The 18,325-nt window shown below is 43.3% G+C and overlaps 1 protein-coding gene across 16 annotated transcripts in view; it reads left to right on the top strand.

The window, feature by feature from the left end:
* SLC8A1 (solute carrier family 8 member A1) overlaps nt 1-18,325 on the top strand; it is a 447,518-nt gene that overhangs the window by 74,002 nt on the left and 355,191 nt on the right. For 12 of the 16 annotated variants that reach the window (XM_061432164.1, XM_061432177.1, XM_061432166.1 and 9 more), the window contains one exon: nt 16,297-18,128. In XM_061432164.1, the coding sequence (XP_061288148.1) occupies nt 16,297-18,128 (1,832 nt within the window). Of the gene's footprint in view, nt 1-16,293; nt 18,129-18,325 lie in introns of all 16 variants that reach the window. The other 4 variants (XM_061432168.1, XM_061432170.1, XM_061432173.1 and 1 more) reach the window with 1 other exon arrangement.

Raw genomic sequence — 18,325 nt, 5'->3', positions numbered from 1 at the left:
CTCAGGGGCTCAGTCATCTGTGTTCCTCAGAAACTGCAGGTCGCTATTCTTCCAAATCTGCAAGGAGATCCAACCAGTCCATCCTAAAGGAGATCAGTCCTGGGTGTTCATTGGAAGGACTGATGTTGAAGCTGAAACTCCAATATTTTGGCCACCTGATGTGAAGAGCTGACTCATTGGAAAAGACCTTGATGCTGGGAAAGACTGAAAGCAGGAGGAGGAGGGGACGACAGAGGATGAGATGGTTGGATGGCATCTCCGACTCAATGGACATGGGTTTGGGTGGACTCCGGGAGTTGGTGATGGACAGGGAGGCCTGGTGTGTTGCGTTTAATGGGGTCGCAAAGAGTTGGACACAACTGAGCAACTGAACTGAACTCTTCCAGATTCTACCTTTCAAATGTTGGTTGATGTGAGCCACCTGGAGCTAAAATCTGAGAGTTGATATTGGAGTCAGTTGGTAACTCTTCTCTGCTGTCTGTCTTCTCCTGGCTGTGCAGCTGCCCCTGCCCACTTTTCTAGAACTCCTTCTCATCACTTCTCATGCTGCTTAGAACCCTAGGTAGCTCTGGAAGACCACATCAGAGGTCATCTAGTTTATATATCGGAGTAGGCAATGGCACCCCACTCCAATACTCTTGCCTGGAAAATCCCACGGGCGGAGGAGCCTGGTAGGCTGCAGTCCATGGGGTCGCTAAGAGTCGGACACGACTGAGTGACTTCACTTTGAATTTTCACTTTGATGTATTGGAGAAGGAAATGGCAACCCACTCCAGTGTTCTTGCCTGGAGAATCCCAGGGATGGGGGAGCTTGGTGGGCTGCCGTCTATGGGGTCACACAGAGTCGGACACGACTTAAGTGACTTAGCTTAGCTTAGTTTATATATATATATATATATATATATATAGAGAGAGAGAGAGAGAGAGAGAGAGAGATAAGCAAATGGAGGCCATATGAAATTAAATGAATTCATAGAATGAAATGAGATGTAGTTGGATCCAGATGTGTGACTCTGAAATTATTTCACCAAAGTTACATCTCTCTTGTTCTTTGATAATATGTTAATAGCAGGCCCTAGGCATGTGCCTGTGTTTTCTGATCTCAGGGGTCCCTGGATGTCTAGCAGTGATTTCCTCAGATGGAAAGAGAATGATGACTTTGCTTCTAGATCAAGGATATTGATGAATGCAATGAAGGATGCTATGGCACTCAGACCACAGTTCTCTGAGGTCAGCAGGCATATCGTGCATGCGTGCTTAGTTACGTCTGACTCTTTGCAACCCACTATGGACTGTAACCCGCTAGGCTCCTCTGTGCATGGGATTCTCCAGGCAAGAATCCAGGAGTGGGTCGCCACGTCGTCCTCCAGGCAACAGGCATGTCATATTAGCTTTAATGTTTGTTTGAATTCAACAAATGGCATATTTAACATTGTGCAAGGTCCTTAACTTCTCTGTGCCTCATTTTATTAGTCTGGTGAAAGTGAAAGTGAAGTTGCTTAATCGTGTCCAACTATTTGCAATCCCATGGACTGTAGGCTCCTCTGTCCATGGGATTTTCCAGGCAAGAGTACTGGAGTGGGTTGCCATTTCCTTCTCCGGTGGTCTTCCTGACCCCAGGGATCTTCATCTGTTAAATGGGAATAATAATAGTAGAGAGCCTTATGGGGTTTTTGTGAGGAATAATACATTAATACTTACAAAACGTCTGGAACTGCCTATAGCACCTGAGTGCTCAATGAGGATTGGTCCTTACTGCTTGAGGGATGACTGTCCCTACCTGTGTGCCTTCACAGGGACATTCTGATTGTGGAAGGTTGTCTTGGAGAGCCGGAAGATAAGGACACACACAATGGCTGCACCAAAGGTCACAGAACTGTTTTGTTTTGTTTTTTAATTAATTTATTTTAATTGGATGCTGATTTCTTTACAATATTGTGGTGGCTTTTGCCATACATGGAGATGAATTAGGCATGGTTGTACATGTGTAACCCCATCCTGAACCCTCACAGAACTGTTTTGTGAAGGGCCACAGAGTAAATAATTTTGGCTTTGTGGACCACAGGGCCTGTCATAGCTACTCAACACTGCTGTCAAAATGTGAAAGCAGCCATGACAGACGTGCTGTGCTCCATAAAACGGTTTTTTACTTACACTGAAATTTGAGCATTGTGTAATTTTCCCATATGAAACAGTGCTTTTTAAAAATGTTTCAATCATTTCAAAATATATTTAAAAAAATAGGCATCATCAAGACAGATGGCAGGCTAAATTTGACCAGTTGGCCATAGCTTCCTAACCCTCGAGACACAGATCTTAAGAGAAACACACCAGTCACCTAGGGGCTGCAGGATTCCAAGCAATTGGGGTTGGTGTCATGGGAAGAGAGCTGGCCTAGAAACTCAGAGACCTTGTTTTAGAGCTTAGCTTTGTCACTTCTGAAATGCGTGGCTTTGGAGAAAAAGTCTTTTAAGTTCTCATAGCCTGAGTTTTCTTGCAGGGAAAAGGGAGGAAGGGGCAACATTAGAAGACTTTTAGGGGCTTTCCTAGCAGTAAAAGCAGTTTTCTGAAGGGGAATTGAATATTCAAAATGGGTCATGGAGGACAGGTAGATAAAGCATGAGAAAGGAAAACAGGGTGTGTATTTGGGTAATTTTCAGTTCGTAGCTCAGCTATCTACCAGGAACAATAAATGTGGCAAGTTAGACAGGTGATGTATAATGGATGATGACCTTGAATGCCAAAGTGAGGAATTAGGATATCATAGCTTTGGGCTATCTGCAAAATTCCTTGATTTTACAGATCAAGCTGAGAAAAGGAAAACGACTTGTCCAAGGCCACATGACTGGTCAGTGAGAGCCAAGACCAGCACTCGTTTCTTTTGGCCCCAAGACCAATGACCCTTCTGTCTATAGTACTGTCCCCAGCAGTGTGGTAGAATGCAGTTAATTTTCACTGTGTGGCTGTGATCTCAGAGGGGGAGATTCTCATATAAAATTTCAGAAGCTGTTTTTAGAATTTTCTAAACATGATCTCATACCCCAGCGTATCTAAGAAGGTAGGTCTGTGAGTAATCCCATTACTGAGAAGGGTAATTACAGAAGTGTCAGCCTAAGGCCTTGCACTCCAGCAACCTTTAGCCTGGCTTCTTGCTGAGTGTCTTTTAAAAAATTTTGGCTCAGATGTTATTTCATCAGCAAAGCCTTCCCTAATATCCTAGTAGGTCAGGCCTTCCATTACTTACTCTCCTGCCGCTGCTGCTGCTGCTGCTGCTGCTGAGTCGCTTCAGTCCTGTCCGACTTTGTGCGACCCCATAGACGGCAGCCCGCCAGGCTCAGCCATCCCTGGGATTCTCCAGGCAAGAACACCGGAGTGGGTTGCCATTTCCTTCTCCAATGCATGAAAATGAAAGGTGAAAGTGAAGTCGCTCAGTCGTGTCTGACTCTTAGGGACCCCATGGTTTGCAGCCTACCAGGCTCCTCCGTCCATGGGATTTTCCAAGCAAGAGTACTGGAGTGGGGTGCCATTGCCTTCTCTGACTTACTCTCCTAGGACTGTGTTTTTCCTTTATGCTATGCTATGCTAAGTCACTTCAGTCGTGTCCGACTCTCTATGACCCCATAGACAGCAGCCCACCAGGCTCCCCGGTCCCTGGGATTCTCCAGGCAAGAACACTGGAGTGGGTTCCCATTTCCTTCTCCAATACATGAAAGTGAAAAGTGAAAGTGAAGTCGCTCAGTTGTGTCCAACTCTCAGGGACCCCATGGACTGCAGCCTACCAGGCTCCTCCGTCCATGGGATTTTCCAGGCAAGAGTACTGGAGTGGGGTGCCATTGCCTTTTCCTTTATAGGATTTATCAATTAATAAATGCTTCTTTCTGTAACAATTTAAATAAGTGTTTCTGTTTGTAACAGTTTAAATTAACATCTCTCATCTGTCTTCCTAGCTAGATAATAAATTCTGGGAGGAGAGAGATTGTCTGTTTAGTTCATGGTTCTAGCCCCCGATACTTTGCCAGATGCATAATAGACATTCAGTGTTTGTTGAATGAATGAATACATGTTCTCTCATTAACCACTGATACTGGTGAAAACAATCCTTGCTTACGCAAAGACTTAATAGGCAGGAGTGACTATCTTACTTGTTAATAAAATGGTTACATGATGAGTCTTTCCTTCTCCACTGAATTTTTTCTCTTTTTCAAAAGCTCCTATCTAATCCTCAACCTATCACAAAAAGACAATAATAGTCATAGCGTAGTTACTAAAATTAAAACCATAAGTCAATATATAAATAGTTCTTCAAATACAGGTGTATGGGATTGGTTTAAAACAGTGGTCCCCATCCTTTTTGGCACCAGGGACTGATTATATGGAGGACAGTTTTTCCATGGACCAAGGTAGGGGGTAGAGGGGAATGGTTTCAAGATGATTAAAGCACATTGCATTTATGTGCACTTTATTTCTGTTATTATTACATCAGCTCCATCTCAGAACATCAGGCTTTAGATGGCAGAGGTTGAGGAGCCCTGGTTTGAAGGACATGTTCATTAGATTCCTTACTTAGTAAACTGCATGTTTCCTAAACTGTGCTCAGGGATTTGTATAAAAAGTTCACATTTTACCTCCTGAAAAGCTATTTGCTTTATTTCTCTAAATAAAAATTTGGTTAGTTCCTTTCTAAGCTGCTTCCATTAAAAAAGAATGGATTTGTTATATTTACACTCAGAGCTATGTCACTGCATCTATTGTCAGGAACTTTAGAAAATTAGAACATAGAATGTTGATGAAGAGTCACTATTGTCTGAGCATCAATCAACTTGAATTTTTTAAAAAAATGTTTATTTTTGGCTGTGCTGAGTCCTTGTTGGGGCTTTTGTCTAGTTATGGTGAGCAGGGGACTACTCTACATGTGGCGCATGGGCTTATCGTTGCGGTAGCTTCTCTTGTTGCTGATCATGGGCTCTAGGGCACGCAGGCTTCAGAAGTTGCAGCACATGGGCTCAGCAGTTGTGGCTCCCAGGCTCCAGAGCACATGTTTAGTAGTTGTGGTGCAGTGGCTTAGTTGCACTGTGGCACGTGGGATCCTCTCGGCTTAGGGATTGAACCCGTGTCTCTTGCATTGGCAGGCAGATTCTTTACTACTGAACTACCAGGAAAGCCCCCAACCTGGGGGGCTTTGAAAAAATTATTTCTTTTTACTTTCTATTTCTGTTCTCCTCAAGGGCATCTTATTCTTTAAAGGATTGTGCTTTGTGACATTGCACGAAAATTTGAAAGACCTACAAACTTTCAATTGATAAATTCCCATCCCCGAAAAACAATCTACTTGAAGATGAAGCTTAATGACTCAGGGAAAAAAGCTGATGAAATTCACCAGCTTGCTCACATAACCAGAAATTTTTTTGTTAAAAAGATTTTCTTTTTACGGTGTTGTACATGTTCCTACTGCATGGCGTGAAACTGAATTCTGTATTAAACATCCCCAGTCCCAAGAGACAGACTACAAAGCCAGAAGAGTGACTTCAAAGATTTACTCTTGAGTTGAAGGGAACATGGTGAGGCTCCATACACACCTCTCATTTAAAGAGCACAACTTTCCTCACCACCTAGGAGGTCCAGTTTGGGTTTTATGTTTCTGCGTATTGTTGACGTCTGTTCAGAGCTTGTGAATGGAACCTGATTGAAAGGTCTCTGAAGACTCCCAGAGAAGCAAAAGATATTAAGAAGAGGTGGCAAGAACACACAGAGGAACTATACAAAAAAGATCTACACAGCCCAGATAATCACCATGGTGTGATCACTCACCTAGAGCCAGACATCCTGGAATGTGAAGTCAAGGGGGCCTTAGGAAACATCACTACGAACAAAGCTAGTGGAGGTGATGGAATTCCAGTTGAGCTATTTCAAATCCTGAAAGATGATGCTGTGAAAGTGCTGCACTCAATATGCCAGCAAATTTGGAAAACTTGGCAGTGGCCACAGGACTGGAAAAGATCAGTTTTCATCCCAATCCCAAAGAAAGGCAATGCCAAAGAATGCTCAAACTACTGCACAATTGCACTCATCTCACACACTAGTAAAGTAATGCTCAAAATGCTCCAAGCCAGGCTTCAATAATACATGAATCGTGAACTTCCAGATGTTCAAGCTGGTTTTAGAAACCAGAAGAAACAGAGATCAAATTGCCAACATCTGCTGGAGCATTGAAAAAGCAAGAAAGTTCCAGAAAAACATCTACTTTTGCTTTATTGACTATGCCAAAGCATTTGACTGTGTAGATCACAACCAACTGTGGAAAATTCTGAAAGAGATGGGAATACCAGACCACCTGACCTGCCTCTAGAGAAATATGTATGCAGGTCAGGAAGCAACAGTTAGAACTGGACATGGAACAACAGACTGGTTCCAAATAGGAAGAAGAGTATGTTAAGGCTGTATATTGTCACCATGCTTATTTAACTTTTATGCAGAGTACATCATGAGAAACGCTGGGCTGGATGAAGCACAAGCTGGAGTTGAGATTGCTGGGAGAAATATCAATAACCTCAGATATGCATATGGCACCACCCTTATGGCAGAAAGTGAAGAAGAACTAAAGAACCTCTTGATGAAAGTGAAAGTGGAGAGTGAAAAAGTTGGCTTAAAGCTCAACATTCAGAAAACAAAGATCATGGCATCCGGTCCCATCACTTCATGGCAAATAGATGGAGAAACAGTGGAAACAGTGGCAGACTATTTTTTGGGCTCCCAAAATCACTGCAGATGGTGACTGCAGCCATGAAATTAAAAGATACTTGCTCCATGAAAGAAAAGTTATGCAACCTAGACAGTATATTAGAAAGCAGAGACATTACTTTGCCAAAAAAGGTCCATCCAGTTAAGGCTATGGTTTTTCCAGTATTCATGTTTGGATGTGAGAGTTGGACTATAAAGGAAGCTGAGTGCCGATGAATTGATGCTCTTGAACTGTGGTGTTGGAGAAGACTCTTGAGAGTCCCTTGGACTGCAAGGAGATCCAACCTGAAGTCCATCCTAAAGGAAATCAGTCTTGAATATTCATTGGAAGGACTGATACTGAAGCTGAAACTCCAATCCTTTGGCCACCTGCTGTGAAGAACTGACTCATTTGAAAAGACCCTGATGCGGGGAAAGATTGAAGGCAGGAGAAGAAGGGGACGACAGAGGATGAGATGGTCGGATGGCATCACCGACTCCATGGACACGAGTTTGAGTGGTCTCGGAGTTGGTGATGGACAGGGAGGCCTGCCGTGCTGCAGTCTGTGGAGTTGCAAAGAGCTGGACATGACTGAGCAACTGAACCGAACTGAAGATTTCCATGGATTTGCTCCTTTGCCCTGTGTCTATGTAGGTTCCTAGCTATCCTTAGCTGTTTCTCTTTGAGGAAAGCAGAGCAAGCCCTTGCCAAAATTATGAAGTATGTATGTTACTCTCAATGATTTAATCTCCTCTTTGGAGGACCCTTGTAATCTCCAATTAGGGTCCATTTTTCTCTGCCCTCTTCTCTCTTCCCTCCCCTACACACTCACCATTTTTATTTTTTGGCCATGCTACATAGTATGTGGGATCCTAGTTCCCCAACCAGGGATTGAACCTGTGCCCCCTGCATTGGAAGCATGGAATCTTATCCACTGGACTTCCAGGGAAGTCCTGAGGGAAATCCTGGGACTTCATTATTTTAGTGCTGTCTGGAGTCCCAGTTTGTGATGAGAGCCCATCTGATATACTATTTCACATCAGCATCATACTGATATTACAACAAATGTTATCTTCTAATATGTAAGCACCATCTTACATCAAGGACTTTGTTTAAGTCCTTTTCCTCTCTAGTCTGTGTTTGCTAAACATGCTGATGCCCTTCAAGCTAGTTCTGCCTTCCTACCCAGTTCTGCCTTTTATGCATTGCTACCCGTCCTACCAGTGCCAAGACCACCTACATCAGAATCACCTACGATGCTTCTTAAAATTCAAATTTGAGGTTTCCTCTTTAGAGCTACAGGGCTTTCCTCGTGGCTCAGCAGGTAAAGAATTTGCCTGGAATATAGGAGACCCGGGTTTAATCCCTGGGTCAGGAAGAATCCCTTGAGAAGGGAATGACTGCCCACCCCAGTATTCTTGCCTGGAGAATTCCACAGATAGGGGAGCCTGGCAGGCTACAGTCCATGGGGTCACAAAGAATTGAATGCGACTGAGCAATTAACACTTACACTGTTTTCTTTAGATCTACTGTATACCCAATAATAGGGTCCAGTTATCTTCACTTTCATGAATTTTCCAGAAGATCCTTAGGTGAAGTGAAGTTGAAGAAGTATTGTTCTATGCCTTTAGTCACATCATTGCTTCCTTCTGAAATGCCCTTACTGTCTCTGGCTTCTGTTGTTTTTTCCAGTCCCTTCCTTTTATGGAATTTTCCATCTTCTTTCTCCTATTCATGGTCATTTGAGTAAATACCACTTGAAGACTATAAATTTATCAGGAACAGGGACCAGGAATCAGTCCTCTTTGTAATCCCCACAGTGTTTGGTCTGTGCTTTGCACTAGAAGCCGTTCAATCAATGCTTGAGAACAAATAAGTGGTCTGCTCTCTAGAACTAGGAATACCAGGAGGGTTATACTTCACTCAAATGTCTGAAGGCATAATGTCAACAAGCTAGTGTGGGAAATATTTTTAGGTAGGAGATCTTTTTTGGTGACCCAGAAATAAATGCACACATATGACCTCATTTTTTTTCAGTGTAAGGTCAAACATCAGGAAAGGTTGCTCTTTTCAGGGTGGATGGTACCTGAAATAGTTGCTATTGTCCAACATGAGACCCCTGAAAGCTTCTTGGAAGAGATGATCTGAGGCTCCCTTCTGGGAGTTCACTACATTTGAAATCTTTTGGTTGCAAGACTGTAGATGGAGCAGTTGGAGGTTTCTAGAAGCCCACTTGTATGACCCCAAGACCCCAGGTATGTTAACCTGGAAATGAGGTGGTCCACTTTGAGGGCATCCAGGTGTGGTCATGGTCTTACTGTCTGAATGCCTGAAAAGTCTCTCCTCTTCCATGATTCCCTAGTTATGGAAGAGTTCTGTCTTCTGGAAAGCAAGACTCACTCCTTGTCTCTTGTAATGACTTACTAGAATGTGAGCTTCTTTGGGGAATATCATCTTATATGTCTTTAAAACACAGTATCTGGCACATATGAGTGGCTAAGAGAAGCTTGGCAAACTTGTGAATGAATGTGTTGTTTTCCCATTTCTTTGGATTACTTACCAGTTAAAAAATCAAAAGATAAACATGTTTTGACCCCAAGACTATACATTTGTGGGCAGTGTTGAGATTATTTTTAAAAAATGATTTATTGTCATTAGAGCTAAGTATTAAGTTACTTGTTGGGCTAAAATTTGGTATCATTCTCTGCAGCTTTTTGTATTGCCTTTTTTTATTTTAGTTTTTGGTTGTTCACTGCTAGGATTTCATTAACCATTTTTTTTTTCTCCTGACTGAATGGAAAAACCTTGAGATTTTTGCATGCCTTTGGAGGGATTTCCGACCTCAGATTTTAGCTGATGATCCCCTAAATGGATCATCTTTCCTTGTCACGTGATGAATGGGAGTGCTTACAAAAGCCTTCCTTGGGGGTGGGGCGGCAGGAGATGGGCAAGGGAAAGGTGAAAATCTCTGGATGAGGTGATGTAAACTACAGACATTTATTCAGGTGGAAAGGAGGGGCAGCATGAGAAGGTTATTTTGCATGAAGTACCTCAGTAAGGAGCTCTTTGCTAGGAAAGAACAGTATTGTTAATCTCTGTAGTGAAAACAAACGAAAAGGTGTTGCCGTTCTTCATTCTTCTCCTACAGCATATTGATTGTGGCTTTTCAGTCTGATACCGGCCTTTGGTCACTTTAGGGGTATCCATCTTACCTAGGGGACATTTCTAAATGCATATGTCTAGGTCCAGCACCTGGATTCTGATTCCACATCAGAGATTTGATGAATCAGCACAAGGCCAATTGAGAAGTATTTTATTCATTTAATAAAAGCAGGTGCCATGCATCTTCCATGTAGCAGGGTATGCTCGAGGAACTGGGTGAACAAAAGAGACAGAAATCCCTACCCTTACAGAGTTGACATCTATGAGAGAGAGAGAGAATAAGCAGAACTGTTAAATAAAGTACATAATGTATAAAAAGTAGTAAGTTCTGAGATTTACAGAGATAGAGAACAGACTTGTGGTTCCCAAGGGGGGAGGAATTGGGGGAGAGATTGAAAATTTGAAATTAGGAGATACAGACTGTTACATATAGAATAGATAAACAGCAAGGTCCTACTGTATAGCATGCGGAACTACATTCAATATTCTGGGATAAACCATAATGGAAAATAATATAAAAAAGAATGCATGTATGTGTATAACCAAATCACTTTTCTGTGTAGCAGAAATAAACACAGCATTGGACATCAACCATAATTCAATAAAAAGTAATAAGTTCTATATAGAAAAACAAAATAAGGGGAAAAGGGTCTCATGACTTTTCAGTAACATTTTTATTATCCTAAATTCTGAAGTCATCTTTCCTTTTTGGCCACGTTGCCTGACCATCACCCCAGCTGCTACCTTTGATGAATGAAGAGGGTGTTTTCTGACATGGGACAGGGCCCCTGTAGTCTTTTAAGTCTGGGCAGGGGGCTTGAGCCCCTTACGTGATGTCTAACTGCTTGTCTCCCAGAGGACCTGTCCTCATTTTTTAGGAAGAAAAGTAGAAACTCTCTCTTTGGGGAAAAAATAAAGTAATAGCAGAGAGTTGCTGTGGGCACCGAAGGAGCTCCTTGGTGAAGTGTGGCCATGGCCTGATGGCCTGAGGGTGGGGGCCAGAACGGTAACTGGCACCCTCAGTGGATGATCAGATAAAGAAGGGCATCCTCTGGCATCATCTTTGTCTAGAAGCATTTGGAAGTGCTTGCATTTGTAGTGGATGAGAATTCGTGGTTGCTTTACTGTTGCCTTAGAAACAGATTCATTGCTTAGTTTTGAGGCTTTCAGTCAGCAAGAATTACAGAGGTGGGGATTCCAGGTCTTGATGGAGAGTCAAGGAGTTCCTTGGAAAAACCCCAGCTGCTGATCAGCAGAATGAGACTAGGCCACCTCAAGCACAGAACTGGTGAGAATGCCAGAGGTGTTTCCTCTCTGAGCTGGTTCTCCTTGCAGTCAGAACCACTAAAGCTCCCACTGCTGTGCTACCTAACTACTCCTTGAACCTCTGCTGTGGCAGTTTGATGAAGATCTGTCTGGCGAGTACATGCATCCATTTCTGTGACCTGTCCCTTTGCCATAGAGGGGTGGGCTCACTCAGTGTGATACCTGTTCACCGTCCTTTGTCCGTGACGTTCAGGTCTGTCATCTATAGGTGCTGGGGCTCTTTGGTTTGTTTTAAAATAAATAGTGAGCAGAAGATAATGTGAGTATTCTTGCTACTGTGCTGAAGGCTCATTTGGATGATGTAATGAACATTCCTAAGTAAGAACTGGCCCTGGATGTAAGGGCTTTCTGAAACCACTGTGAAGATCAGACTACCTCTTGTTCAGAGTTCAGTAGATCAGGGTGAAAGATTAGAAGGTCAGGCAGCAGACTAATACATCAACAGCTACTATTTGCTGCTTAATTTTCATAGAAATAAATATTTGAGGAGACAGTGGCGAGAGTCAGATCTGTTTGCATCTGAGGCATCAGAATTGAGACAAAACATGGAGGGGAAAAAATGAAGCAGGACTCATTTTTTGATGACACCTAACCCACATCCTCAGGGCTTCACTGGTGGCTCAGTGGTAAAGAAACTCCATATCCTCACAAGCATTTAGATTTGGTGTTAATTTAATAAAGAAAGAAACTGAAGTCCAGAGAGTTCTTTCCAGTTGCTTCATGACCAATAAGCTATAGCAGTGTTTTTTGGTCCACTGACCTCACAAATTAGACTACTGTGAAACCATCTTTTGAATATAATTGTGACATTTTTGAGTTAACCTCAGAAGTCCCCTTCCTTTTTATGTAATACCGATGATGGTTTTTTTTTTTTTTTTTTTTTTACTGCTCTGTCCACCCTGAGACATTGATACCCTTTTGGCTGGCAGCATATTGGGAGATGTTGGTTGGGGCAGGGCTTCTACTTGGAAGACTGAAGAGATTGCCCTGAGAGTATTTGCAGAAGAGGTTGTCAGGTAATTGCTAAAAGGCAGGAGAGTGGGAGCCAGTTGTCTCCAGGAACATTCCAGCCCACAGGTTACCTCCCAGCTGCAGATATGTGTCCATGTCAGTCTGCCATCCATAAGATAAAACTAGGCTTGTTGGAAACCTTTCATGGGACTTTTGCTACCTATCCCCACATAGAAGCCAAGAGGTTTTCCACTGAGCTAGTCTAAGCCCAAATCTAATCGTTCTCAAAAGGTCACTATATGCACTCTCAGGTGTGGTAGAATAGAGCAGGGGATTACATCAGTTTCAGACAGACCGGGCTTTGAATCTTAGTTACTGTCTGACTTTCAGCAAGGATGTAACCTGTCTGAACCTCAGTCTTTCCACCTACAAACAGGCTTACGGTATATTGTTAGGGGTGCTATTCACACAGACTCTAATGGAAATGGCAACATTAGGAGTTGTATAACAGGGCAGTACTGGTTCCTGGAAGTATTAGATATAATAATTAGATATAGATAGATGTAAAAAATTTACCATGGTGTCTGGGACAGTGTTCAATAATGGAGCCTGGGATTACCATCTCAGGCAGTCAGCTGTGATTTGTGATTTGCTGTGGTGTCATTTTGAAATGTGCTTCAAAGAAGGAAAATAGTTCAGGGCACAGAAAGCACAATATGCAAAGACCTGGAGGTAAGAAAGTGCCGTCCTGTTCAGGAAATTGAGAGAATTCCCATATTTTAGAACTCAAAGGCCAGATCCTGAAAGGTCTAAATAGCCTATTGAGGGGGTTTGCATTTGTCTTCAGGGCAGTAGGCCATGAAGAGTTTTAAGGGGAGTGAGAGAGTGTGATCTGCATTTTGGGAGGTTTGTTTTGGCTGAGATGTGAGGAATGGAATGATGAGCTTTGGCAGCAATTTCAAGGGAGTGGTTCATTCTATCCACCCTGGAGACAGGAGCAACTTTGTGTCTGTTTGGGTAGGCTCTGTGTGTTCTGTACTGTTCCTTCTGAGCAAATTCTTAACCTTTCTGATCCTTACAGGTTACCAAAATGTTTTAAGTTGCAAATCTTCCAAAAGGATCACTGCAAATGTTTATTTCTCTTTTTTAAACTTTAGATCTTTACTATATCATTTTATATACCTGCAAGGCATTGGGATCATTGCCTTGATCAGACTTTTTTTTTTTTTAAATAATAGGCAAGTGCAGGCTTCCTTTTTTCTCCTCTTGTCTTTATAGTCTGTTCTTCAGTGAACCAGCAGAGAGATTATTTTAAAAGATAAATCAGCTCATCTCACACTTATGATTGGAATCTCCCTGTGATTCCCAAATCCCTCACAGTCAATGCCAATGTCTTACAGTGGCCTCAGTGGCCCTCATGATCTGTCCCTACTGAGTTCCCAGCTCCTGAGCCCTGCTTCTTTCCATCACTTCTCTGTCACCACACAGGCCACACAGGTTTCTTCCTGGTCCCTAGACTATGCAAAGCACAATTCTCATCAAGGTCTTTGTACCTAACTTGAAATTCTCTTCCTGCAAGTATCCACAAAGCTTGGGCCTCTTCTTCCTTCAGGACTTTGCTCAAATGGCGCCTTATCAGAGAGGCCTTCCTTAAACTGTCCATTATAAAATCCTGCATTCCATGTGTGCGCGCATACTGACACATACAACCTGGCACAGACACCATAACATACAGACTTCCCGTCCTCTTGAAATTGCTCCCTACCCGCCACCATTACACTGCTTGTTACCACCTGACATTTATATTTGTTTGTTTCCTCCCCGTTAGAATATAAGGTCTGCAAAGACAGAGACTTTAAAACAAATTCACTGATGAATTCTCAGGACCTAGAAGAGAGCCCATCATGTCCTAAAATTTGTCTGGGCAGCTCTCATAAATCTGTGGAATAAATTGCTGCAAGGGAGTTAGAACTAGATCTGCCACTGTTCTTACAGGGATGGTTCAGAGTTACCTTGTTTTAAGAAGAGATCCTACAACCCACTCAAGCCAAGTCATGACTGGACAAGTAGATACACTGACCATGAACTGCATATTTTGAAAATATGTTTCTTCTATTTTTCCACCTTTTACTTAGAATGGGGTCTGACCACCACAGCCCTCTGCTGCGTCTTCTTTAGTGTGAGGAAAATGTCAAAGCTATCTCCCTGTAGCGATGAGCTTTAAAAAAAAAAGGGGGGGGGGAGGGTGCTTTAGGTGATGCCAGAATGTGCTGGGCCAGGTAGGGCTTCTCCTGGGCCCTGGTGCAGTTTTCAATATAAGCCATCAGCAGTAAGCCTAGGGCAGAGAGTGTAGGCAAATGTGGGGGTGACTTAGCCTGAGGCCATGAAGGGGTCTAACCCAGCTCTACCTTTATGTCAGGCCACAGGACTAAAACCTGACTCAGGACCCTTCTTATCCCTGTGTCATTGGATGTTATAACTGGCTTTCCAGACCAGAGTCACCCTGACTTGCAGCAGATCCTTCTTTGCTTCATTGTCCCCCACCCCATTCACCAAAACCCTGGAATCTGAGGTGATACAAGGTCACGGAGAGGCACAAACCTTGGTTACCTGAGCAGAGTGGTAGGTGGAGCCACCATGAACCTGGATTCCCACCAGTGATGCTGTTGCCATATCCCCAGTTTCCTACAGCCCTTTAATCCCATAGGCACTTTTGGTCACTGTCATTTTGCCACCTGGGCTAATTTAGTTGGAATTATTGCCCCTGTATTTTTAGGTCACTTGAGTCCTCTATAGAACTGATGTGTATTTTAGAATGACCATGAAAATTCTGACATTGACACAGAGAAGGAACATTTTATGGCTGGTAACACTGATTTCACAGCCTGTCAGGCAAGACCTGGGCAAGACACACGCACAGACCTGGGCCTGCTTATCTCCCTTTCCTGCCATGGGCAGCCTGCAGATTCTAGAATGAGATCTGTACACAGCTATGAAGAGCAGCGCTTGAAGAACCAGATGCCCAGCTGCTAATGCATCAGAAGACCTGGTGTTGCTGAAAATTAGGAGGAAATGTGCTGTCATCAAAACATGCTCTTAAAAACTATACTTATCGTGTGGAAACATTGCCTTACAACAGATCTTTTTTCCCTTCAAGTGCAAATACCACTGAGCTTTGATTGCAGGCAAGCTGGAAGATTTCTCTGTGGTTCTAAGATCCATAGATTTGTTGTTGTTCAGTTGCTAAGTTATGTCTGACTCTTTGCAACCCTATGGACTGTAGCATGCTAGGCTTCCCTGTCCACTATTTCTCAGTGTTTGCTCAGATTCATGTCCATTGAGTTGATGATGCCATCCAACCATCTCATCCTCTATTGCACTCTTCTCCTTTTGTCTTCAGTCTTTCCCAGCATCAGGGTCTTTTCCAATAAGTCAGCTCTTCACATCAGGTGACCAAAGAATTGGTGCTTCAGCATCAGTCCTTCCAGTGAATATTCAGGGTTGATTTCATTTAGAATTGACTGGTTTGATTTTGCAGTCCAAGTGACCCTCATGAGCCATAGGACACAATTGCATTAAATATGTAAACTGTAAACTGTGCCCCAGAATTTAAGATCGTTACCAGGTCATGCATTTGTAGGATTTTTAGAGTCTAAACTTCATAGCATCACTCTTAAGGTGATTTTGGCAATGAAACAGTTTTTGGAAGGTTGACTGTGTTAACCACAGTTTAAAAGAAAATCTGCCTTAGCAACAAGGAGAAAATTATTTAATGCGTCAAAACTCTGTGCTTTTCCTCATTGGCTGTCAGCGTGCATGCATGTGTGTTCAACAAGCCAAGGATATAATTGAACGTTTTCTTCCAGTAAGTCAGCTGTGTACATTGCTCATTGCTCAGTAAATGGGACTACATGTAGAAAATCCACAAGTGGAGAGATTGGGCTGTAAACATTACCAAGGATTGCTTTATCACAGATGGATTCTTAGAGCCATGATTCACCGTAGATGTTGTGATAGTCAAATATAAACAAGTCATTGGTAAATGTAATAAACAATTGGGTCACTCGAGTGCTTTGGGTCTGGATCTAATGATGTGATTTTTCCCCCACCCTCCCCCCCTTTCTTATTCTCCCCAGTAGGTTGGGACAGTTGGAACTCTGCCATTGCCCAGCATGCTGCAGTTCAGGCTGTCACCCACCTTGTCGATGGGATTTCACGTGATAGCCATGGTGGCTCTCTTGTTTTCCCATGTGGACCATATAAGTGCTGAGACGGAAATGGAAGGAGAAGGCAACGAGACTGGCGAGTGTACTGGCTCCTATTACTGTAAGAAGGGGGTGATTTTACCCATTTGGGAGCCCCAGGACCCTTCCTTTGGAGACAAAATTGCTAGAGCGACTGTGTATTTTGTGGCCATGGTCTACATGTTTCTTGGAGTCTCAATCATTGCTGACCGGTTCATGTCCTCTATAGAAGTCATCACGTCTCAAGAGAAAGAAATCACCATAAAGAAACCCAATGGAGAGACCACCAAGACAACTGTGAGGATCTGGAATGAGACAGTGTCCAACCTGACCTTGATGGCCCTGGGGTCTTCAGCTCCAGAGATTCTCCTTTCAGTAATCGAGGTGTGTGGCCATAACTTCACTGCAGGAGACCTTGGTCCTAGCACCATCGTGGGGAGTGCTGCATTCAACATGTTCATCATCATTGCCCTTTGTGTGTATGTCGTCCCGGATGGGGAGACAAGGAAGATCAAGCATCTGCGTGTGTTCTTTGTGACAGCAGCATGGAGCATCTTTGCCTATACCTGGCTTTACATCATTTTGTCTGTCAGCTCCCCTGGGGTCGTGGAGGTCTGGGAAGGTTTGCTTACTTTCTTCTTCTTCCCCATCTGCGTTGTGTTTGCTTGGGTGGCAGACAGGAGGCTTCTGTTTTACAAGTATGTCTACAAGAGGTATCGGGCTGGCAAGCAGAGGGGAATGATTATTGAACACGAAGGAGACAGGCCATCTTCCAAGACAGAAATTGAAATGGATGGGAAAGTGGTCAATTCCCATGTTGACAGTTTCTTAGATGGAGCCCTGGTTCTGGAGGTTGATGAGAGGGACCAAGATGATGAAGAAGCCAGGCGAGAAATGGCTAGGATTCTGAAGGAACTCAAGCAGAAGCATCCAGAGAAGGAAATAGAGCAATTAATAGAATTAGCCAATTACCAAGTCTTAAGTCAGCAGCAAAAAAGTCGAGCGTTTTACCGTATTCAAGCTACCCGCCTGATGACCGGAGCGGGCAACATTTTAAAGAGGCATGCAGCAGACCAAGCCAGGAAAGCTGTCAGCATGCATGAGGTCAACACGGAAGTGGCTGAAAATGACCCTGTCAGTAAGATCTTCTTTGAACAAGGGACATATCAGTGTCTGGAGAACTGTGGCACAGTAGCCCTGACCATTATCCGCAGAGGTGGTGATTTGACCAACACTGTGTTTGTTGACTTCAGAACAGAGGATGGCACAGCCAATGCTGGATCTGATTACGAATTTACCGAAGGAACTGTGGTCTTTAAGCCTGGTGAGACCCAGAAGGAAATCAGAGTTGGCATCATTGATGATGACATCTTTGAGGAGGATGAGAATTTCCTTGTGCATCTCAGCAACGTCAAAGTATCTTTGGAAGCCTCGGAAGACGGCATCCTGGAAGCCAGTCATGTCTCTACCCTTGCTTGCCTGGGATCCCCCTCCACTGCCACCGTGACTATTTTTGATGATGACCATGCTGGCATCTTTACTTTTGAGGAACCGGTGACTCATGTGAGTGAGAGCATTGGCATCATGGAGGTGAAAGTTCTGAGAACATCTGGAGCACGTGGAAATGTTATCGTTCCCTATAAGACCATTGAGGGGACCGCCAGAGGTGGAGGGGAGGACTTTGAGGACACATGCGGAGAGCTCGAGTTCCAGAATGATGAAATTGTGTAAGTTCTTTTTTTTTATACCTATGTGTGTGGTTGAGTGTGTCTGTGGTTGTGTGAACATGTGTGTGTTTTTAAAAAACTAAATGGTGAAGAAAGAATGGATTGGTAACTATACAGAACCACTTTCAAAATACCAAAATATCCTAGCTTCTAGCTTATGTGCCACTGATCAATATACTATATCTGTCAAGATCCTA

This window comes from Bos javanicus, chromosome 11 (assembly GCF_032452875.1).
Source record: "Bos javanicus breed banteng chromosome 11, ARS-OSU_banteng_1.0, whole genome shotgun sequence".
In the NCBI taxonomy this organism is placed as follows: Eukaryota; Metazoa; Chordata; class Mammalia; order Artiodactyla; family Bovidae; genus Bos; species Bos javanicus.
Note: the sequence above shows the minus strand (reverse complement) of the source record. Positions and strands in the feature narration are given on the sequence as shown.